The sequence below is a fragment of the Syzygium oleosum genome, unplaced genomic scaffold (genome assembly GCF_021117445.2).
Source record: "Syzygium oleosum isolate NSW1041296 unplaced genomic scaffold, Sole_v2.1 Sole_v2.09, whole genome shotgun sequence".
Classification (NCBI taxonomy): Eukaryota; Viridiplantae; Streptophyta; class Magnoliopsida; order Myrtales; family Myrtaceae; genus Syzygium; species Syzygium oleosum.
The window spans coordinates 4,416,164-4,439,114 of record NW_026607493.1 but is presented as its reverse complement, the minus strand read 5'-3'; the positions used below and the strand labels follow the sequence as shown (position 1 = coordinate 4,439,114).

Sequence of the window (22,951 nt, the reverse complement as noted above, 5' to 3'; positions counted from 1 at the left end):
AATTACTCATGTTTACATTTTGTAGGCACAAGAATTGGGGACGGAACCGACATTTGCAGCTACATTTGAACGCACATTTCAAAAGAAAGATAAGACATGGACTGGCGATCGAGCAAAAGCTATTAAGGTATGTAAGGTTATACTTTGGCTTATATGTAAACTATAATGAAAACCGTGAATGCTTTCAATATTTATGGTAGATATATATATATATATATATATAGTGATCTTATTTTCATCTACATTGTTAATGTAGGAAAAATATGATGAACTTTTAATGAGCAGTGTTAGTGGTAGTGATGATTGTCCTGAGTCCGGGCCATCAGTTGATAATATGGCATTATGGATGGAGGCAACGGGTGGGGTGAAAAAAGGGAAAATATTTGGGATGGAATCGTTGTCAAGGATGTACATGCCGAATAATCCTAGAAGTTCATCATCCACTGCAACTGGTCGAAGGAAGTCACGACAAGACGAGCAATTGACCCAAGAAGTGCATCGTCTGAATAATTTACTTGTTCAGAAGGACGAACAAATAAATAATTTGGAACAACAAATGAGACTCGTTATGCGACACCTTAACCTCAATTGCTATGACGATCCTCCTGTACCTCTAGCCAATCCAATAGGTAATGGGCACAATGATGACCAACACATTGATGCCGAGAATGCTGATGATGATGATGATGATGATGATGATTTTCTCCAGACTTTCTAGTTAAAATTCTCAAAATCGGGGGTAAGCTTGCTTCATAATCTTGGTTTTTCATAATTTCACTCATTTTATATGTAAGAACATTTATGTTCGTCCTGAAACGTATTTTTGTTAACCTTCTTGTTATTTTACACCTAGTTCCACATCCATGCATAAACGCTTCTTTTATATTCTGGACTGATTTATGTATCGACATTTCCTCAGGTCTCGACAAAAGTGACTACTTTTGGTATCCTGCCATCGTACCAAAGCTGCGTCTTCTTGTGTATGGTTTTTCTGCGTCTTCTATGGTTGTCCCGTCTCTTAGTTCATGTTTTGAATGTATTGTAAGATTGTATATCAAATAGCATCATGTCAGACTCTGCAACTTTCCTTCAGTTATTTGTTTCAATTATATGTCATTGTGGCTGGTTTGTCAGAATCTATGGTTTGTTCGTTTTTCTGTTTCAATTATATGTCATTGTCTCCTTTGTTTAATATGGACAAGAATTTATGGCCGAAATGATGTAAAAATAGCGACGTATATTTTAAGCCGAATTTTGCGATCATTACAGTTCATCGCTAATTTGCGACGAATACATTTTGCAACGAAATTTGCAACGAAATTTGCGACGAATTTTGCAACGAAATTTGCGACGATTTTGCGACGAAATTTTGCGATGAATTTGAGACGAAATTTGCGATGAAATTTGCGACGAAATTTGCGGCGAAATTTGCGACGAATTTGCGACGAATTTTGCGACGGATAGCGTTCGTCGCAAATTTGCGACGAAATATTTGCGACGGATTCTATTCGTGGCTAATTTGCGACTAATTTTGCGACGAATTTTGCAACGAATTTATTTTCGTCGCAATTTTGCGACGAACTTTTAAATTTTCTGTCGCAAAATTTTGCGACGACCTAGTAGCGACGGAATTTTTTCCGTCGCAAAATTCGTCTCAAATTCGATTTGCGACGGATTTTTGCAAATTTTCCGTCGCAAATTTCGTCGCTAATCCGGTGTTTTTTTGTAGTGTCAGTTCCCTTTGGAACCATCGGTTCCAAGCGGTCCCGAGCGGTCCGAGCGGTTCCCGATTCTTTTGCACATCCCTAAATCACATCATGCCTATATAGAACTTTATTAGCATAACAGTTTTTGAGTTACTTTGAAAGTAACAGCATATTGTAAATCATAGATTATTAAAAGAGTATTTTTTTTTTGTGATCCAAAACATGCTATTATTAATCTTATAATAAATTAAGAACTACCACTTAATCATTGTTCTATTCCATATGAAAATTTAAGCAAGATTTTGCATCCCTGGCTAATTGCTACTTTGATCGGGGGCAACACCAATAATCAGTGGTTTGAAAATTGATGCGAACTCACATGCCACGCATTAGGGATTTGAGTATACTGTTGCGAGCTTTTGAATCACGCTTATGTATGAATTACTTTATTGGATTCGAGAGGGGTTGCAACCCACTGCTGCCGGTCCTAAAGATACCAATTTTTGGATACGCGACGAAAGAATTCCCAACCCCAAAAAACTCAGCTTCGATGAGGATGAGTATCTTTAAGGTCAGGCTACGTGAAATACAGCACGCGCGAAAGAGATGGATCATGGTTGTCACATTGACCTCTAAAAAGAACTTTTCTTCTATTTAATATCTTTCATAAAGAGTAAAGCTCGATTCAGATGAATAACCTCGATCCTAAAAGTGTTTTCTATGAATATTCTAAAGCAATCGGAGCATTCCAGGATACCTAGTGTCGGTTGCCAAATCCCACAATGTAATATCTGACATCTGAGAAATTTAAAAAAGAAAAATGTGCTAAAACTTTGATCCACGAGTCATTTTCATTTATTACCTGTTGATGAAGCACTGGCAAATCCAATCTTCCAGTTCTAGTAGTAAGAAATGTCGCGCTCGGTGGAGAAATTCGGTTTTCTGCCTGAAGACATCGCCACCTTCGCCATCCCGGCTTTGTCTTAATTAACACCATATTATAAAATGGTAAAATAAGACATGTTTGAGAAACATCATGTATTGCTTGTGTATATATATGTGAGTAATTTACTCCATATGGTTTTCGCGTGCAGCTGTGCATTGAGAAACAAAACCTAGACAGTTGTTTTAGATTACATATATTTATGCTGAAAAGACACCACGTTTGTGACATCATTAAGCAAGACAATGTCATTTTATATAGTGTAATAAATCTCTGATTGATCGCCGGTTGACTTGTGCTTTGATGTTCTTGAAAGGGCACTATCCCTTTCCTAGCGTAGGGTTCTCACGACTCCGGCCTGCAAATGCATGAGCATCTTTCAATCCATGCACAATATAAAAAAGCAAATTGTCCGGCTAGTCCTGAACCTATTATGCAGATGTCAATTCGGTCTCAGATTTTTCAATTTTGCCTATTTTGACGTAAATATTTGCGTGGGATTTCAATATAGTTCTTTTGGCGTTTCTTGGCCAGAATAACTATATAGGAACTTTGCATAAAATTTTATGACTAAATAGGCGAAATTCGAAAGTTTAAGACTGAATTGATATCTATACAATGGGTTTAGAACCGGTAGGATAATTCTCACGATGAATAATAACCCGTTTTTTCTTATTTTAAAATTGTTTCATTATATCATAAGAATAAGGAAAAAAAAAATTTGGCAGAAACTAGAGAGTTGACCTCGAGGGTCAACCTCGCATGACCCATCACTCGCACCAACCTGACAATGGTCGCACGCTTGGCAGACAAATAGAGATACAGAAATTTAATGGTGAGAACATCAATTTCCGGGTCGAGAACAAGTGTCAGCATCGCCATAGATGTGAGTGCAACCATAACTTCATGACATCTACTCCCAGTCACTGCAAAAACCCTAAGTAAGAACAACTGCGAATGTACACATGATCCCTCATGTCTATTAATACAAACCACCGTAGAATTTTTTCTTTTCATGATTGATGCATTTTATTCGTCTAGTATTTTCGTAAACGATAAAAATATTTATTGCTTATTCATTTTCGTAAGCAATATAAGTAATTATTTTTTGAAAAACATTTTTCAAATCATTCATTTTTTGCGAAATAAATGAAGTCAAACATGTAAGCTCGGTAAATGGCACACAGTGATGTGTCTCTTCTCACAAATTTCGCACCTGTGCATGATCAATGTCATATCACACGTGTGGAACTTGCCATATTACACTGGAATAGCCCACATCTTCTATTCTATTTTCATCATGTTGCTCTTAAATATTAGGGGTTATCGGTTCTAAGGTGAATCGGTTACCACCTTGAAATCAGAAATTGGACCAGAACGATCGATTCCTAGTTTGTGTAATCAGGAATCGAACCACCTGATCTGGTCCGGTTCTTGGTTGGATCTAGGAACTAGTTGTATTCCACACAATACCACAAGTGTTATTGCATAATCTAAATTACTATACGAGTGATGTTAATAGAACAAGCTCATGAAAAATTAAACATGATGATAATCTCAACTAACAAAGCTATAATGATCATCAAGAACCAAGTCTAAGAGGTGTCGAGCCGCGAGGGAGGTGTGAGCGTTGCGTGATTGAGATTGAGAGAAGTGAGAGTGAGAGGCGTGAATGATAAGCGTGTGTGACTGAGTATTAGCCAGAAAAGAATGAGAATTACGGGTTCAGAAATTTGGAATAATAAGAATTAAAAAAAATCAGTCCAGTCCAGGTGATCCTAGTGGGTGGGTCCGCACCAAAATCGGGAACCGCCTAGAACTAGGGGTGTTAATGGGTCGGGTCGGGTCGGGTTTTCATGATACCCGACCCGACCCGACCCGAAATATACAGGGTCACGCTCGACCCGACCCGACCCAACCCAAGACCATGTTCAGCATATACTCCAAGAATAGGGTCGGGTCGGGTCGGTCCGGGTCGGGTTTAGGGTCACAACTGATGCGCTTCTTCGCTCGACAGTCCCCTCCCAGTTCGCCCATCATCCACACCGAATCCCCCGTCTCTCCTTGGGACAGGCTTAGACTTCTCGTTATTCGGCGTTGTCGACACCGGCGACGGGGACTGTGACGAAGACGGAGCAGGCGACGGAGGTGACGCCGCTCCAGGGCTCCTTGCGGCCAGCATCCTCTTCTCGGCCGCGGCGGCCATGAGCTCCCTCTGCATCCGGCGGCCGTCCTCCGGCGACGAGCACCTGGTGGCGGCGGCCGAGGCGGCGGCGGCGTCCCTGGGCTTGCTCCGCTTGGGCTCCGGCGGCGAGTGCTGCATGCTGAGGCGCAGCGCCATCTTCGTGTCCTCCTCCTCCCGATCCGCCATCGCCGACCGCCCCCGCCGGCCCCGCGGAAAGGGATCTCGAAAAAAAGCGCCGAGGAGAAGAAGCAGAAGAAGAAGAGATCTAGGGTTTCTCCTCGGGCGCTCCCCCGACTCCTCCATCGTCGGCGTCGTCGAATCGGCGGCGACTCGCGGAGATCGACGGCGAAGGGGGGATCGATCGCACCGGGGGGAAACGGTCGAAATCGAAGAGGGAGGATCGAAAGCTTTCCCTGATCGGGGGGCCGCGGTCGAGGCTGAACTGGATGGAGAGTGAAAAGGGGGAGACAGAAGTTCACGGCCGAGAGAGAAGAAGCGAAGGGGAGAGAGAATGGGAGAGAGACTGAGAGAGGGAGATGGGTCGGCCCAGAGTGTCAATGGGTCGGCCCATCTAACCCCAACCCTTTGATACCCCAAATTTTAGGGCTCTATTCCAAGAAAATAAAGACCCGACCCCAAAATACTCCAAATTTTAGGGCCGGGCCGGGCTGGCGAGGGTCGGACCGGGCCGGCGCGGGTCTTTTTGACACCTCTACCCAGAACTGTCCAGTTTGGTCCAGTTTTTTTGCTCACCCCTATTAAATATGATTCGAAAGTCATGTCACATATACCAGAATTATTTCCATAATATCTTTATTTGCACTCTAATATTTTCAGTAATGTATTTAATAAGAGTACATATATATATTCACACCTACTTTGGAATTACAGTAATCTCCTATATATGTCTCCCCCATCAACCACCATTTCCCTTGTTCCCATCTCTCTCTCTCTCTCTCTCTCTCTCTCTCTCTCTCTCACCATTTCCCTTGTTCCCATCTCTCTCTCTCTCTCTCTCTCTCTCTCTCTCACCATTTCCCTTGTTCCCATCTCTCTCTCTCTCTCTCTCTCTCTCTCTCTCGTTTCGTAGCCGAGACTAGCAACGGACTTCTGCCGTGACGGCAATGGCGGCAGGACCTGCATCTCCGGCCAACAAACCGCCCCATCCTCCAGCGGCGACGCAGATGCGGCAACTACACCCCATCCTCGCCGCCGACGCATTTGCGAGGGACGGGATGGTCGCTTGGTTCCGGGGCGAGTTCGCGGCGGCAAACGCCATCATCGACGTCCTCTGCAGCCACCTGGCGGAGCTTGGCGGCGGAGCGGGATGGTCGGAGTACGGGCCAGTGTTTTCTGCGATCCACCGGCGGAGGCTGAACTGGATCCCCGTGCTGCAGATGCAGGAGTTCTACTCGATCGCCGAGGTGGCGGCGGAGCTGAAGAGCGCGGCCGCCAGGAGAGCAGCGGCGGCAGCGGAGGAGGAGTCGGTCGAAGTCGAGGGCGAGGGGAGGAGCGAGAGCGTCGGGGTCGAGGAGGTGAAAGACAGCCTGCGTTCGAAAGGAGAGAAAGAGGGAATTTCCGAGAAAGCGATGGAAAGCGACGGAAACGGCGGCGACGGCGACGGCGATTTCGAGATCGTGGACGTAGAGGACGATTCGCCGGCGACTGCGAGTGATGTTACCGACGCAGGTTCGTTCGTTGTTCATGCTCCTTCCTCTGCGTTTCGTTCGTGGACTATGATATCAGCCCGCATGCTGTAGGCAAAAAGTATTCGACAATTACAAGGTTTATTATTCTTTTCATTACACTAAAGAGTTAATTAATTTTTTTCGACCCAAAAAAAATTGATTTTTCAATATTTGTATCACTCTATGTATATCTCAATTTATCTAAATGCATTTTCGAAGAAAAGTGTGGACGGTTTTAGATACGTACGTTAAGATATTTGAAGTCCTTCTATCAACCATTGGGAAAATAATTTCGAAATTACCTTTACACGTGAGGATTCGTGTCGAATTCAGAATTGAGACTTACTAAAATATTTAGTCTTGGGCCATTCGTGTTTTGTTACAATAACATCTGAGCGAGAATTTTTTTCAAATGATTTATCATAATTAACTCTAAATGTTTCGATGGCTCGATTACCAAATATACACTAAATGAATTATGTGTCTCTTTTGAAAAGGTGATGTAGTGTTTTTTCAGCTAGACACAGGTTTTTTAAATTCTTGAAATGCGAAATTTCTTCTGTGGAATGCTCATGAAATTGTTTTTTTAAATCGTGAATCCTTTGCTGCGAGGAACATTTTGCTATTTTTTTTCCTTAAAAGATTCTCCTTATTTGAATTTCTTTCTACTGAATTATCAATTTTATACTTTTCATGAAAACCATTTTCGATTTGTTACTTCTTCGTCTTTTTTATGATTGCACGGGTGTGGGAGACCCGGTAATCTAGAGATCCGTGAAACACCCTGCGAATCCACGGTCCGATAAAAAAGAATTTTCATTTGTGTAAGAGAACATGCGTGCCTTTAAATGTGAGCTTTCACATGACTTTTATATTAAGTCCAAAGTGTTTAATTTATTTTTTTCTCACCATTCCTCCGATCTTCTCTCGATCTCAACGGGAAAGAGGACACGAACTCTGTTTCTGGATCGAATTCAACGTACGAATTCTTCCCTTTTGAATCCTTTGTTCTGGGCCCAGATCAGTTTTCGCGGAGATCCACGTCGCGAGAACTGAATCTAGAACTGGGTCGTCGTCGAATGACCTCCCCCGTTCTGTTCAAAACGTCGACTTCGATGGGTTCTTGCAAGCGGAGCTTGCGATTGGTTGGAGCTGTGCTTCTCATGAAGGTCTCATTTGAACGTGTTAAGCAAAAAGCCAAGAGTAACCAGCATCTTAAGATCCGCCAACGCACAACAGTTTTCTGTCCGTGTCTGAAAATTCGATGTTGATCAAGCTCACAGCGAATCGTACGGCGACCGTCCAGTTTGGATTCCAATAGTGTGACCATGACCAGCGGCTTTCTTTAAATAATTTGACGTTACTCGGGCTTTGTTTCCAACGGTCGTAACCGTTTTGGCTGTCCGGTATCGACAACTTGGCTGTTCATCCCGGAGGAAGTTTTTGATGTTGAGCGCATCGACAAGGCAAAGAGCTCCGGGCAGAGTGGATTCGGTTCGAATATGTACCGGTTTCAGTCTCCGACCAGAATTGTTGTACCCAGAATCAAAGTGATAGATAACAGAAAACATTAAAAGGAAAATGCAGTCGAGTCGAGCGTGTTTGTTTTCCTCATTCCAAGGACATTATCGCTCGAATTACATGAACTTATGATTGTCTCTTAAACAGCGAACAGTTCTAAAAGCTGCATTGAATTTTAAGTGGAGCTTTTGATGGTTGCTAGAATAAGCAATCCAGAGTGATTGGCATTTTTGCAGCTCTGCCTCTTGATCTAAGATCAATTAGGATTGGAATGACGATTTTCGACTTCAATGTCGAGTCCTTGATTTCGCCTTTCCTGCAAAGAAAGCAAAGACGGATGGAAACTCAAAAACTTGTCCTCTTTAGCTGATTGTGGAGCCTCTTTTCTACCTACTGTAGATATCTATTGATTCACATGTACGTTCTCGTGATTAACATCAGGTTCACAAGAGCTGCAGCCCACGCCAGAAAAACTCGAGATATGCTTCGACCATGAGGACTGCGGGGGGCGTTTGACCCGGATCAAATTGACAAAGGATTTCAAAGCAAAGGAAGCAGTTGAAGGGCATATGGCAAGTTTTCCATCCAAACTAGAAATCTTCTTATCTTTTAGCGAGAATGAGCTTTTGAATCTTTTCATCTAGTCTTCCATGCATGAAGACGGCAATAGGCCATCACTGATGGGAGAGAGTTAACACTGGCAGGTGAATGTCGTGAAAGGTCTGAAAATGTATGAGGACATATTCACTGCTTCAGAGCTTTGTAGATTGAATGACTTCGTTGATGAACTCCGTGCTGCTGGCCGAAATGGAGAACTACCTGGTGAGCTTCCCTCGATGGTCACTGTGTCTGAACAAAAGGGCATCTTTACATTCAGTGTGTGAGCTCTATAATAGAACTAACATATGCAATTACGTAGGTCAATTGCTTATATGCTTTTTGTTTCCTAAATGATAGTACGAAATTTGACTTTACAGGGGAGACCTTTATATTATTCAATGAGCAAATGAAGGGAAACAGGACAGAGTTGATTCAGCTTGGGCTTCCAACTTTCAAACATATAGAAGAAGATACAACAGACAGTGCAAGAAGTAAGTCCGCTAGGATCTTTGATGGGATTATTATGCAAGGAATAAGTTTTTCATTAAGCTTCATTTGCGAGTGTCCATCTTGTATTTACAGGTAAGATCATGCCCATTCCAGCTCTTCTCCAAGATGTCATAGATCACCTGGTTCAGTGGCGGTTACTGCCGGAGTATAAAAAGCCGAACGGTTGCATCATTAATTTCTTCGACAAGGTATGTTTTTTGATTAACTGCATCAACGCGGGTTTCCAGTACTTCAGGACAGACTTGGCAGGATATAATGCTCTGTATAGTGTTCCTAGCAGTTTGGTTTTTGAGATTTTAAGACTTAGATTCAATTTCAAATGGATGAGATGTCAAGTACAAGACACATTTTTCACGCAGGGTGAACGTTCAAGGCCTTTTCTAAAACCTCCCCATTTGGATCAGCCGGTCTCGACTCTTTTCCTTTCCGAATCAAGAGTAGCATTTGGCCGTTCTCTGATGAGTGATCACAAGGGGAGCTACAGAGGCCAGCTCATGCTTTCAATGAAAGAAGGGTGAGTTATTAGTGATTGTATTGAATCTGGAGTAGCAGATATCGAAATACTCCCTCCCCCCACCTTCCTTTAATCTCTATTTTCTTGTTTCAGTTCTGTATAGAAAAGTTAAATAGACGAGACTCTCACGACAGAAGACTTAATGATGATGTCTAGAGCTTGTTGCAGACATATGTTTATGCAGGACATGTGCACTGGAAGTAACTTTGTTTATATTAGATGCTGCACTTTCATTTACATTTCCCATTGTTTCAAATTTGCTGCTGAAGAACCTTCTTTAGTTTCCTGCTAGTTGAACATTTATAATGAAGGAAATAAAACCCTGAAAAATATTAAGTTTCTCAGTCCATTCTCCACGGCTGATCTGAAAATTCTTCTTTTATATCATGGAAACTGGTTGGCCACATTACTGTCTTGGATTCGTTGTTCTTCAATGTGAAGCTTCTATAAGCTTATCGTGGACATATGTTACTGCTGCTATTGATGGATTTTGTAGGTCTCTTTTGGTGATGAAGGGAAAAAGCGCCTGCCTGGCAAGACATGCCATGTGCCCTTCTCCAGACAGGAGGGTTGCCATTACATTCTTCAGGATTCGTCCCGACTCCAGCCAAGACCAAATCAAGTCATTAACCAGTGACATGGCCCGATGGCAACCAGGCATCAGGAGCCCATTTGCCGCATCAAATGCAGGTCTCTATGGCTATGAAGCAGTAGACATGATACCCCCATTGGGAATCCTCCGTGCTCCGGTGGTCATGTTGGCCCCGATACACCCTATGTTGTTAAGTCCCAATAAAATCCAACCTGGAGGCACAGGGGTATTCCTGCCTTGGCCCATAAAATCAAGGAAACCAGCACGATACCTTCCACCTCGTGCCCAGAAAGGAAGGCTTCCTGATCTTCCATCACCAGTTGAGACACATGGAGCAGACTGCACTACTTTATCAGGAGATACTGTGACACAAACTGGAGTCTCTCTTGAAAATGGCCGTCTTTAGGCGCAACCATCAAGGGCTTTTTAATTACAGTCAGCATTAACTCGACACTTGAGAAAAGAAAAGGCCCCGAAGTTGGCGGATTCTGTGTTGGCCATGTGCCCAACGTTAATATCCAACGTTAAGGACAAACGTGTTGTTCGGTCTGTTAGTATTAATCCCGAAGAAAGTCTGACTTGAACTTAAATCTACTGGAGGCACTGGATAGAGAAACAGAACACTTTTTTGGAAGCTGTGAGCCTCTGCTGTGACCTGTTCTCGTATGGCTTTATAGCAGCTTTGTTTGTTGTTAAAACAAGGTGTCTGCTGTTTCATGATTTCAAATACCCTTTTTTCGTGTCATATCTTATGAGATCAGGTTCTAATGTTAGGACCAAGCAGTTAGGTCTATGTAATTTCTTGTAGATGCTGATCGAAACGAAGGATTGTGATGTTGTGATGACAAATGCCTTACTGCTTGCCTGGTTCTCACCGGCATTTCGGCGGCTCATGCATCATCTGAGCAAGAGCATGCTGCGGAAGCGCTCAAGTTGTGCTATTGAATTTCTGTCTTATTTTGCGAATAGAACCTCAATAAAATGCATACTTTCTCATGTTGCTGTGTACTAGTTTGAAAGATGAGAAGAGACAGGCCAGATAAATGTCAATATTTATGTGCTTTGAAAGGTTTAAAATGTTCGGTATCAAATACAAAACCTTATGATGAAACGAAAAAGAAAGTCCAATATAAAATAAGCCGCTCAGATAAACCGATTTACATCATAGCACTTAACCATGCCAGTTTCATAGGAATATCTGTTCAATCCATTATTTCTCGAGCCGGATCAATATGGAATATCAATCAAGCACGATAAATTTTCCGACAAGTTCTTAAAAAGCACACATCATAGTTCCTACAAAAGTTCTGCAATAATCAGATTATAATTCCCTATGTTGGGGTGCTGTTATGCACGACAGACTCATCGGGCAAAGCATGTCAACCGTCGGATCGAATAGGAAAAATGCCAACCGGTGGATGATGAGCAGTGGTGTAAGACTAACAAATCCAAGAAAATCCACCCTTCTCTATTTGCAAGATTGCGCTAGGCATGAAACTGCAACAGATAAATCACAGTTGAGGACACAAACTAAAACTTAAGACGGTTTTTGATATCTTGAAACTAGAACAGTCTTTCGCGAGAACTAATAAACAAATAATTAGGAGCTTCACATTAGCTCCTAGAATGGGGGCGAGTAGTTTTTCCGTACAAAAAAAAAGAAGCAGTAAGGCTGAAGAAGTTAATCTTCAGATACATTATCGGTCGAATTAATCAAACCTAGAACGGTTTAACCACTTTAGACGTGAGAAATGAACATATAAGAAGAACCAAAGGCTGTAACACTTACTGTGGATTATCCGATGTTACTCGCCATTTAAACTCTTGACGAAACGAGCACCATCATCTTGCAAGGTCAAGAAAAACTTAATGCTGTTTATATAAGCAAAAATAAATATCTAGTGAATACATATCACTCCCCAATAACAGCTTAAACCTCGAGCAATGTTAGCTTCGAATGTTGTCCAATTTGTTAAATGAGAAAGAATAATCTTTGGCAATGTTAGTTTTTTGTTTCTTTTGGTCAACTACCCACAATTCTTTTTTTACTAAAACCCATTTTCTTTGTCCTCTCGTAGAGATCAACACTTCAACCATCTCTCTTCTTCTTTTTTTTTTTTCCATCACACAATATCTTCCATATTATTCCTCTAACGAAGGTTTTGATGAACGGTAGAGATCATAAGGTGCCCACAAATGGTCAACCGTGCATGGCTTTCTTGAGTCCAACCTTAGCCAAGGCTTGCCTTTGCCACTCCAATGGAGGAGGCTTATGGGGCCAGGATGGAGAGCCCTGCATTTACCTTCAAGATTGTCACCACCCAGGCCATGTTGATTCCATCTGTGGTCAACCGCTTTTATGTTCCCGGCCAAAACAAGCAAGAATGGAGGCAATGAGCCCAAGTGGTATATCCTCTTTTGCTTTTGCACAGCCATCCATTCCTCCACTTTTTGGGTGTACCTTCCTTGCCTCCACTTCTGGACATCGACCACCATCACACCGGTGTTGAAATAGCATGGCCTCCGCCCATCGAATGTCCTCGGCAGGACAGGGTCCGACCAGAAGAGCTCCGTGAAGTACTTGGTGAAGTTGGCATGGCAGTACTCGGGGGCGGCCAGGACCTTCCCCTCCAGGTCCACCTGCCACAGGTCTGCGATGTCGTCCACCACCACGAGATCCGAGTCGAGGTAGACTACACGCCTGACGTTGGTGGGTATTAGGTCTGCGAGGTAGATCCGTGCATAGTTGAGGGGCTGGTCGAGCGCTTGCCGGATGGACTTGGATATCTTGCCGCGCACCCGGTTGGAGTCAAAGCGGTAGACCTGGAAGCGGAGGTAGGGGAAGGTGGAGTTGATGCTGGATAAGACCTCAGGCTCGAGCCGCGTGAAGAGGAAGTGGAACTCGAAGTTCTCGGGGCAAGTCGAGTGCTGCAGGATCGATAGGACGGCGGCCATGGTGCCCCTAAGATAATTGGCGTCAAGGGTCATTGCAACGTGGATGGTGGCATTGCTCGGCGGGGAGCTGCAGGCCTCGCCATTGCGGAACGCAGGGGCCTCATGGAAGACAGGTATCTCTGGGGACGACGGCTTCCGGATGAGGCTATGATGGATGCCACCGTAGGGGGTGGCGGAGGCGGCCAAGGGGCGGCATAGGAGGAGGAAAGACAGGAGGCCGGCGAGGAGTGGGAAAGGAGAAGGGCTCCAAGAGGCCATCCTGCCCTATTTTGAGGGGTTGTTAATGGGGAAATTTAGAGAGAAAGAAATCCAGGAGATGATCAGCCATTGTCAGGCTGGCCAGGAGAGTCTAGGAAACCAAAATGTATTTCAATGGAGAGAGAGAGAGAGAGAGAGAGAGAGAGAGAGAGAGAGAGAGAGAGAGAGAGAGAGAGAGAGAGAGAGAGAGAGAGAGAGAGAGGTTGGTGAGATTGCAGGGATGAGAAAACTTCTCGGAGGAGGAAGCTGTTTTTCAATTATTGTAAGAAGAGATTCATGTCATGTTTATGGCAAGGAAATTGGGGAAATGGGTATGAAATCAGACAAACATTCTTCTGCTGCTCTCTCTACGGAAATAGTTATAGGATTGTTGTTGAGCTTTTGTTTGGCCCCTCCATTGTCTCCGCAAATGCAGACGAGAGGATTTTTAGGGAAGCTTTTCAGGGTATGCTGTTGGATTCTCTGCCTCGTATGGAGAATTCTGGTGCACGAGTTAAGGTTCCAATAGCACATTCTCTAATACATCAAATAACTTCCACTTTCCTTGAGCTATATTAGGGTGCATCTTGGATCTGTATTTGACTAATTGCGAGAAAGAGACTCATAGCCCCACCATTTCTGGTCATTGCATGTGAATTTAGATAGAAGGCAAATAAACAGAATTCAGGATTAAACAGAATAAGCTCACAAACTCAATTTACCTCAATAATATCTTACATGTGCCTAATTCTGAATTTAACCTCAGTTTTCTGGCAATGGCTTCGTTTGAACTACGATTGCGGAGCTCGGACACAAAGTTTGTTCATTTTTGCTTCGAGTTTTTTACTTTTACAGCTCATTTTATTTCCCTCAACTTCTTTTTTGTCCTAGCGAAGGAACTTAGATGAGAGCCTTCTGAGAGGATATTCCGTCTCAGAAGTGACAATGATCAAAGGTGAAATCATACTCATGATCTCTTCAAGTATAACATAACTACACCTCTAAAGCTGTTTTTTCGATAGAAATACACGGTTCTAAATCTTAATGATGAAGCTCACCTCAGCCTCCAAATCTTCGGAGAAGTATGGATGCATGACATTGATTGAAGAAACACAACAACATCTTTATATCCTTAAATTAATCTATAACAGTTCTGTTCCTCTTTCCCAAATTGTATATATGCAAATTATTGTACGCTACTCTGGACTCCCTTACCCACACCCTAGAAAACAAAAGTAAAGAGACCAGATAGAATTCGCAAAGGCAAGAAAATGAGCGGCAACCAGATTTTGACTTCATTGAGGGATCGATTCTCATGATTATACAAGAAAAGATGCTCCCTTTTTTCTCATTGAGGCAATTGCTCAAACACTGCTCACATACCGAGAAACCTGCGTTTGATGGTATGTTGCTCAGGAAAGGTCGCCTATGCATCATGAGGTAAAGGCAGAAAAACTTGCACAGTCAGACGCCCGACTCCGAGCTCATAGATACAGTTTAAGAGATGTCCTTTTTAGGCCTTTACTCTGTTTTTTGGAGCCACCCCATCTGTTTCAAAGTAGGAAAATAACAGCCATCAATGGACAATGTATCATTAAATTTAGAAAGGGAAATCAAAATGCAAGGCCTTACCTTCCACGCATACATTGCAAAGAAGGCCACGGTATCTGCAGACCAGACAACCGCAAAAGACTTCCAAAAGAACGGGATTATTACATTGATTAATGGGATGAGAAGGAACAGATAATTAAGGGCTTCTTTCTCATTCTTTGAGCAGTCTCGGGCCCGAAGAGAAGGAATTGCTGCAAAAATTAAGCAAGATGTTTATGATGCTGCCTTAAGATTAACAAGGTTAGAGTACATTTAGGTGGTAGAGAAACTAGATAAACACACTTCGCAGGTATTATTTAAGTTGAGCATTAAAGCGGCGCCCATTCAGCTAAAGTGGAAGAAAAGAGAAGTGTAATTGCTAAAAACAAAGTAACTCTTTCGGTTAATTTCAAAAGCCACCCCATTCAAAATGTACCTGATTATGGTCTAAACGAGCAAGATGAAACATCAATACTCCCACCAACTCTCAAAATTTACCACAGGCAGAAACAGCTTCAACCTAGGGGCACCATACCCTTACCGTGACCGAATAAGTTTTTGGTTTAGTTCCCATCTTTCCATCTCGTGAAATTACCGAACATCCAAATGTATTTTAAATGGTATAAGAAGGGTGGCACTAGCAATTCCATATTTATTAGATGGTAATCTTAACTTTGAGACATAAAGTTGGAGGATGACTTACTGAACATCCAAATAGACCACATTCCCATCAACCTCCATATATCGGGCTCGTTTGATGGAAATAAAAGATTGAAAGACAGAGCTCCACCGAGAAGCAACGATGCATAGCCTTGAACCTCAAAAACTGTATATAAGGCAGTTCCTGGAACAGCAGGGTTTCTCGTGGCTGTCGAAGCCCTTGGAGCAAAGGTTGAAGCAGTCTTTTGAACCACCTGTTTTTAAGATGCGACGAAACAAGAACATCAAGAATAATAATCATATAATCATTCAGAGCTCCAGAAGTGAACGTTTCATGAGACACATGCGGGTCAGATGAAAAGATTCAGCCAATTGAATGTGTAGTTTCCTTAAAACAAACATCATACCAACTTAACGGACTTCTAGATGTGATATTCATCGAGTAAAACTGCAGAAAATGTGTCCCGCGCTTGGTTTCTTCTGAAAAGAATGGTCGTGTAAGAAAAAAGTAAAAGGGTGTCGGACCCTGACATAAGTTCTAGATTCTTCAAAATCATTTCCTCAGTTCCTCCACATGCAGACATCAAAAACATGGCCATCCGGATCAGTTGAGCGAGATTTAGAGCTAAAGAACATTTCAGGGGAATTCCATGAACGAGGAATCAGATGCAAGATCAAGCTCCAGTGAACTTGGAATTCTAAAATCATCCCATCACGCGCAAGTCAAGAAGCCAAGAGAAAGTTCACCCAAGAATCCAAGAAAACAAAGACGGAGCACACGTACCTCAAGAATCAATCCAAAATCACCAGTAGCAAGCAAGCAAGGCCAAAGAAAAAAAAAACATAACCGACCAAAAAGACGGACCTTCTTGAGGTCCCTCTCGAGCGCCGCATTCGAAGCCGACGTCGAAGCGGAGGGCCTGTCGGGTACGTCCGGTCGTGCGGCTTCTTGCTTTTCCTCTCCTCCTTGCTCCGCGACGGCCGGAACCTCTAGCTCGTTCGACGAACTTGCGGCGATCTTGAAGCTCCGGCTGCGACGGCGAGGAGGATGAGGGTAGCCATCTCCGAGGAGGAAGGTGGAAGGAGCGGCCTTGGGTGAGAGATGGCGTGCCCAGATGGACGTCGTCGACGCCAGCATGTTCGTCGGCGAATTCTCACTGCATGTTGTTCAAGAATCGGGATTGCGTCCACGCCCTCTCGGGCAGAGGAAGAGAGACAGAGAGATAAGAAATGTATGGTAGGCTGAGACGGGTCGGGTCTAGGAAAAGAAAATTATAAAAACTGATTTTTTTTTTCAATTATTAAAAATTATAAGTAAATAAATTGAGGAAAATTAATAAAAGCATCCATTTGGTTGAACCAAATCGAAGACGATGCATGCAATATCTTTATATTCAGCTAGGGCCGCAAAAATTACAAGCGTCATTTTGCAAGGTTATTGTAATTAGACTCTAGAGATATGAGGATTAGATTGAGATCCTAAACATTTCAAGATAAAAAATATATATGCAAAACTCAAATCATCATTTGAGATTTACTTTTTTAAATCATTATATAATATTTGAACATCAATGCACGATGGTGAGTGGTCAACAAATATCTGGCTTCGATGACAAAACCAATATATAGCCCATTATTGTAAATTTGGCTAAGTGTTGGACACGAGGAGAAAGAGAAAGGAGACAGAGTGAATATATCAGGGATGGATATGGAGCTATGGTAGCACAATAATAGTGCTTCAGGAGTTGTAATTGTAGAGATGCAGTTGTAATCACATTTAGAGTATTATCTGCTTATAAATATTTGCATTTAGTAGCTATTAAAGGCAAGCATGTAATTATTAGAGACTGACCCCCATAATAAAAAACACATATTCCCAATATACTTCTATCAATTTATTAATGTTAATGTCTTTTCAGTTTCCCTCATTTCCTCGTCTTGTACCTTCAAATTCATCGTTATTCTTCTTTGTCACGCCGATTCAAATCTTATCAGAAATCATCCTCTCATAAAAAATCAAAGATCAACTTTTCTATGAAAGATTTTTCACTAATTGAGTCAACACCCATTTCTGATAAAACATATATAATCTCAAACCTATGCGTTGTGGCAACTATATTAAGAAAACGAACCCAAATAATAGGGCTATCAAGAGACCACCAAAAATAGAATTCCATCAAGATATATTCTGCTAATCCTGCGGAATTCCGGTCGGACCGGTCACCGATTCTGCGGATGGTTCCGGTCCGGTCTGACAAGACCGCCTTTTTCTCGAAACGGCCACGATTCAAAGATTTTCAACCCTCGAGGGCTACAACGGTTAAACTTCGGAGTCAACTTCTGACTTTCAGACAGACTCGAAGATCCTCTCCAGGCGTCCCTTCGCGGCACGCTAAGTTGCGCCACCACCGACAGCAGCCCCCTCCCCTTCCCTTAACCTGCGCACCGTCTCGCCGGACGAGATGGCGACCGGCGGCGAGGTCCTGGAGAAGCTCGAAGGCCTCACCCGCGACGCCGCCCGCCACCAGCTGGAGACTCTCCGGTCGATCCTCGAGCGCAACGGCGAAGCAAGTTATCTCCGCCCCTTCCTCGGCGGCCATCCCGCGCCGGAAATCGATGTGGCCACTTTCCGGCGCGAAGTCCCTCTGACTAGCTATGACGACTACGCCGATCACATCAATCGGATGGCCGACGGGTTAGTCGACGGCGGCGACCCGATCCTGTGTGTTGATCCTCTCGTCTGTTTCTTCTACAGGTATCGTTGTTTTGTCCACGCAACAATTCCAAGATTCTGACAAGTTACGGTAAAAGTTCGGAAATTTAAGTTTGTTCTGACGAATGCTTGTGGAATTGGGTGTTTGATTTAGATGAAACTAATCATAGAGAAAATGAGAAGACACGAGGTTCTTTATTTTGTTGAGTGATTCACCTTAACTGGAAGCTTCAGCAATTTATGTCGAATTCGTGTCGTTTTAGAGTTGATCGAATTCCTGTTCCCATGGAACAGTCGAACCATGTCGGAAAACTGAAACAAACTAAGAAAGCACGAGAGTAATGAGTTGATTGACTCTTGCTTATCGGTTAATGCCCAATAGCTATTCGATTGTTGTGGACTATATTCATTGTGTTCGATTGGCAGCTCGGGAACAAGTTCCACGAGGCCAAAGCTGATACCTTTCTTTGATTCGCCTCTGTCGAGAGCGGCTTCATTCATAGCTCACCAGGGGAGTGCTGCAGTACTTGGGAGGTAAATTTTCCGTCCCGAATCAATCAGTCTCTTGTTATGCCCTTCTAGCAATTGTCTTGCCGTCGTATGTCACTTTTGTCGATGATTGGAGTTCTTCCGCGTTTTTCGAGAGTAAGAGGAAGTTTGAATCTTTCTTAGGTTGTTCCCCCCGAGGCCATTGACGACCAAGAGTCTCTTGTTTGTTTATGCTGGTAATGTCACTCATACCAAGGGTGGTTTCAAGGCAATAGCAGCGTCGGCGTACCCGTTGCATTATAACAAAACAAGCTTGTCGCAGTTTCTGTCTGCTTCCATTAGTCCGCGAGAGGTCATTCTGGGATCGGATGTCCAATGCCAGATGTACTGCCACCTTCTTTGTGGCCTTAGACACTTCGATTCTATCGACAGTATCCGAGCGCCATATGCCGTTGGTTTAGTTACTGCATTTTGCCTTCTGAAGGAAAAATGGGAGATGCTCTGTGAGGACATAGAAAAGGGGGTCCTGAGTTGGGAAACCTCCGACATGGCGATGAAGGATTCCGTCAACGAGGTTCTTGGAGGGCCTCAGAGGGATCTGGCTGAAAGAATTAGGTCGATCTGCAAAGAGAATTCATGGGATGGGATTCTGATTAAGCTATGGCCAAATCTTAGGTACGTCAAGTGCGTAACGACGGGGAGTATGATGCATTATTACCCGAAACTCAAGAGCTATGCGGGAAAAGTTCCAATATTAGGTGGAGACTACTTCGCCTCTGAATGCACCATGGGCATTAACTTGGAGCCGACACAACCTCCCGAGAAGACCCGGTTTGTCATGCTTCCAACAGGGGCCTATTTCGAGTTTCTCCCCTTTGATTCTAATGAAAACAGTGTTGCTGACAGGGAAATCGTGGATGTCTCGGGCGTCAAGGTCGGGAAGGTCTATGAAGTAGTCGCTACTACTTACAGAGGATTTTATAGGTACCGGCTGGGCGACATAGTCAAAGTGACAGGGTTTTACAACTCATCTCCTGAGCTGGAGTACGTGATGAGAGCTCCTAAATCTTCTTCCGAGGTAGTAACTGAGAGGGACTTGATATCCGTGGTCGAAAAGACACGAGTCCTGCTTGAAGATGTCTTAGAGGCGGAAGTCACAGAGTACGCTAGTTTCTTGGACTTAAACTTGAGCCCCAAGCAATTGAAGGTTTATATAGAAGTCAAAGGCGTCTCATTCGAAGACAAATTGAAGGACAGTATAATCGATCTTACAGGGTGCTGTGCATCGCTGGAGGACGACTTCGGAGGCCTCTACAAGGTGCACAGAGAAAGAGGCGAACTCGGGCCTCTGTTGGTGTACATTGTAACTCCCGGAAGCTTTGATAGGTTATTGCAGATCGCAACCGAGAAGGGAGCGCCCGCTAGTCAGTATAAACATCCCAAGATTATCAGGAACCGCGAAGTTTCTGATTTCCTGGAAGGAGCTGCTCTTGCTACTCTGCGTTCAGATTCAAAGGATGTCTGAAAATCATCCTATATTTGGGTCGAGTCTCAACTTGCCTCTCTGGATCATTGTACTTCTTCGAGTAATTTGCATGCTTTCTGATCGGTGATCTCGCTGGCCCCCTCTATGATGGATTTGGGTCAATTACAACCATTGATCATGTGCACATTGCATTAGTCTCGCAAAATAAAAAATTCATGATTGTGTCTGACCATGAATCGCGGTCGAACCAAGTGTTTCCCGATTCCCACCATGTCGGAAATGGTTCTAGACCTATTTCAGGTGAATGTGGATTTCAATATGGAGATATGATACAAATTGTATTTCTTGTTTACGTCCTAAATGCACGACCATACTGTAATTATCCCCATAAAATTGTTATGTAGAATATGTATAACATCTTATGATCAAAATTTCTATAGTTCTCCGAAAATGAACCCTGTAAATCTAGTATGTTTTTCAATGGCCCTACTTCCTAACTTAGCTTAGAGAGAAACTCGAGTTAGCTTTATCCTTTTCTGCTTAGCTCTTGATCTTAATCCTGTTTTGAGTCCATTTTGGTCGAGTGTAAGTTTGGATATTTCATGTTAACCGAAGAAAATTTCGATGATTTCCTAAAAATTCGGGCCTTCCACACTAGCCAACGAACAACTAGATCAAGACTTTGTTTGTATTTGGAGATAGTTATTAAAGACAGGATCTTTTCGAGGTACCCGATTAGAACTTCATCACCGTTCCACTTAGTATTTTGGGTGAAGTCAAGAATCATGTGGGGATCCTACGGTGAGAGATTTGCAGGATCAATGTGTCCATTCAAATGGCTTCTCTGAATCGCGAGGAAGTCGCGAGATGGGGCTTTCTCGCTTTTCTAGCTTTCTTAGTTGATTTGGCTATATTGATGTAGCATTTTCTTGAAGGGCACAGACAGTTCAAGCAGCAGAATCGAAATGGTCCAAGATTCGCTTTCGACCCGGTGCCTCTTCTTCTTCAACTAATTTGAGAAAAATATAAGTTGAAAAAACTTCTGTGCCTATTGGTAAAGACTGAGTTTGGCTAACATATCCAGACAGCTTGGCCTTAAGCCGAAGTTTTGTTATTAGTACATAATTTCAAATGCCTTTGGCGCGGATTTGGACTTTGAAAATACTGAAATCTCAAAGACATGTTTCTTTCAAGGGGCCGCCGCCGTTACCTTGCACTGATCGACACTAGCGAGCTCTTCGCCACCCCGCCACGCATGGAGCCGTGCAGCTCCTGCTCCACGGTCGATGACTCAAACAGCACTCTGTTTCTGTTCTTCTCACAACTCCTCAATAAGGAACTCAAATTTGGACGGAGAGAAGAAACCTAGGTTCAATTGGAATTTTGTTGGGAGAAGGGGAGATCTCCATAACCTTCCCTCTCTCTTTTCTTTTTCTTTTTTTCTTTTTTTTAGTTGCAAGACAGAGAGATTTGAATTGGTTTTTTTTATCATTACTTTTATCTTTGAAGGGTAGCAACACTTTTGTCTCCTTATTTTTTCCTATTTACCATTAATCTATCGAAATTTTGACGCATGTATCTTTTGGTTTTTTGGTTTACAATTCTATAGAAGATCTGGTCCTGAGATGCCTTTAATAAGAGAGAGTGACTATTGCGAAAGAGGAGTGAGCAATGCCACGAGCCGTAAATGCAAGTAGATGGCTAGTAAGGAAATGCCAAAGGTTGAAGCTTCTTTTGTTACAGATTCTCTCCTCCTCAAATGAATGATTTAGATTTATTTATAGTGAGGGATAAGAATGGCTATTGAATAGGATCATATCACATGGCCATCCGTGTTTTAAAACGAAGGTATTCCACCATGTGTAAAGAGTACACGAGTCAAGGGTGAGTGGCCCATGTCATAAAGTCAGAGATGCCAATTCTCAAATGTTTGGAGTGAACTAAGAGCCCGTTTGGTTCGACTTTAGGAGAATGCATTTGAGAGAATGCAAATACCTTTGGGTTAAAGGGATTTTCCGAAATGCAAGTAGTGTTTAGTAAATATTTTTTAAATACAACTTGGGCTAAAGGACTTTTGCTAATATTTAAAAAAAAAAAAGCTCCAGTAGAGCTAAACCGCCGGCCAGATCTGGTCGCCGGCCAACCGCTGACAGCCAGATCTGGTCGCCGGCCACTGCCGCCTGGGGTCGCACAACCCCCAGTCAGTCAAGCTTTTTCCCTAATGAACCTCAGTCCGGTTCTACCATTCTCAAAAAGAAAAATTGATTAAGAAAAAAGGTCATAAATCTATTATATAAATGTCAATTCAGTCATAAACCTTTCAATTTTATCAATTAAGTATTAAACATTTTGACGATTTATCAATATAATCATTCTAGCCAATTTTGACTGGAAATTGCTGATGTGGACGATGACCGACGCTGATATGGACAATTTTTATAATAATGATCCCTCGCTTTCTTTTTGAGAACCAGAAAATTTGCTTCTATCAGATTAGATGATTGGGAAGGAGAATCCTTCGGTTCCGAAAGCAACAAGCCATGGAAGGATCTGTGATGATGT

The 22,951-nt window shown here is 43.0% G+C and overlaps 4 protein-coding genes across 4 annotated transcripts; 2 read left to right on the top strand and 2 right to left on the bottom strand.

The window, feature by feature from the left end:
- The first annotated feature begins 5,930 nt into the window (after positions 1-5,930).
- LOC115673704 (RNA demethylase ALKBH10B) lies at positions 5,931-11,255 on the top strand. The gene is made up of 7 exons (XM_030595954.2): positions 5,931-6,523; positions 8,485-8,615; positions 8,748-8,865; positions 9,021-9,134; positions 9,226-9,341; positions 9,513-9,667; positions 10,164-11,255. Exons 1-7 carry the CDS (start codon positions 5,959-5,961, stop codon positions 10,663-10,665), a joined length of 1,701 nt encoding a protein of 566 aa, XP_030451814.1. The 5' UTR covers positions 5,931-5,958; the 3' UTR covers positions 10,666-11,255.
- Positions 11,256-12,114: 859 nt separating this feature from the next.
- Positions 12,115-13,602, bottom strand: LOC115673722 (probable galacturonosyltransferase-like 4). Its single transcript, XM_030595976.2, has one exon. The coding sequence runs from the start codon at positions 13,470-13,472 to the stop codon at positions 12,402-12,404; it is 1,071 nt and encodes a 356-aa protein (XP_030451836.1). The 5' UTR covers positions 13,473-13,602; the 3' UTR covers positions 12,115-12,401.
- A 947-nt stretch (positions 13,603-14,549) lies between these two features.
- LOC115673726 (protein RESISTANCE TO PHYTOPHTHORA 1, chloroplastic) lies at positions 14,550-16,943 on the bottom strand. Its single transcript, XM_030595979.2, has 4 exons — positions 16,567-16,943; positions 15,745-15,955; positions 15,084-15,253; positions 14,550-14,999 (listed from the first exon to the last, which is right to left on the bottom strand). Exons 1-4 carry the CDS (start codon positions 16,837-16,839, stop codon positions 14,973-14,975), a joined length of 681 nt encoding a protein of 226 aa, XP_030451839.1. The 5' UTR covers positions 16,840-16,943; the 3' UTR covers positions 14,550-14,972.
- Positions 16,944-18,016: 1,073 nt separating this feature from the next.
- On the top strand, positions 18,017-20,840 carry LOC115673403 (probable indole-3-acetic acid-amido synthetase GH3.6). Its single transcript, XM_030595558.2, has 3 exons — positions 18,017-18,456; positions 18,841-18,948; positions 19,087-20,840. Exons 1-3 carry the CDS (start codon positions 18,164-18,166, stop codon positions 20,426-20,428), a joined length of 1,743 nt encoding a protein of 580 aa, XP_030451418.1. The 5' UTR covers positions 18,017-18,163; the 3' UTR covers positions 20,429-20,840.
- Positions 20,841-22,951: the final 2,111 nt, after the last annotated feature.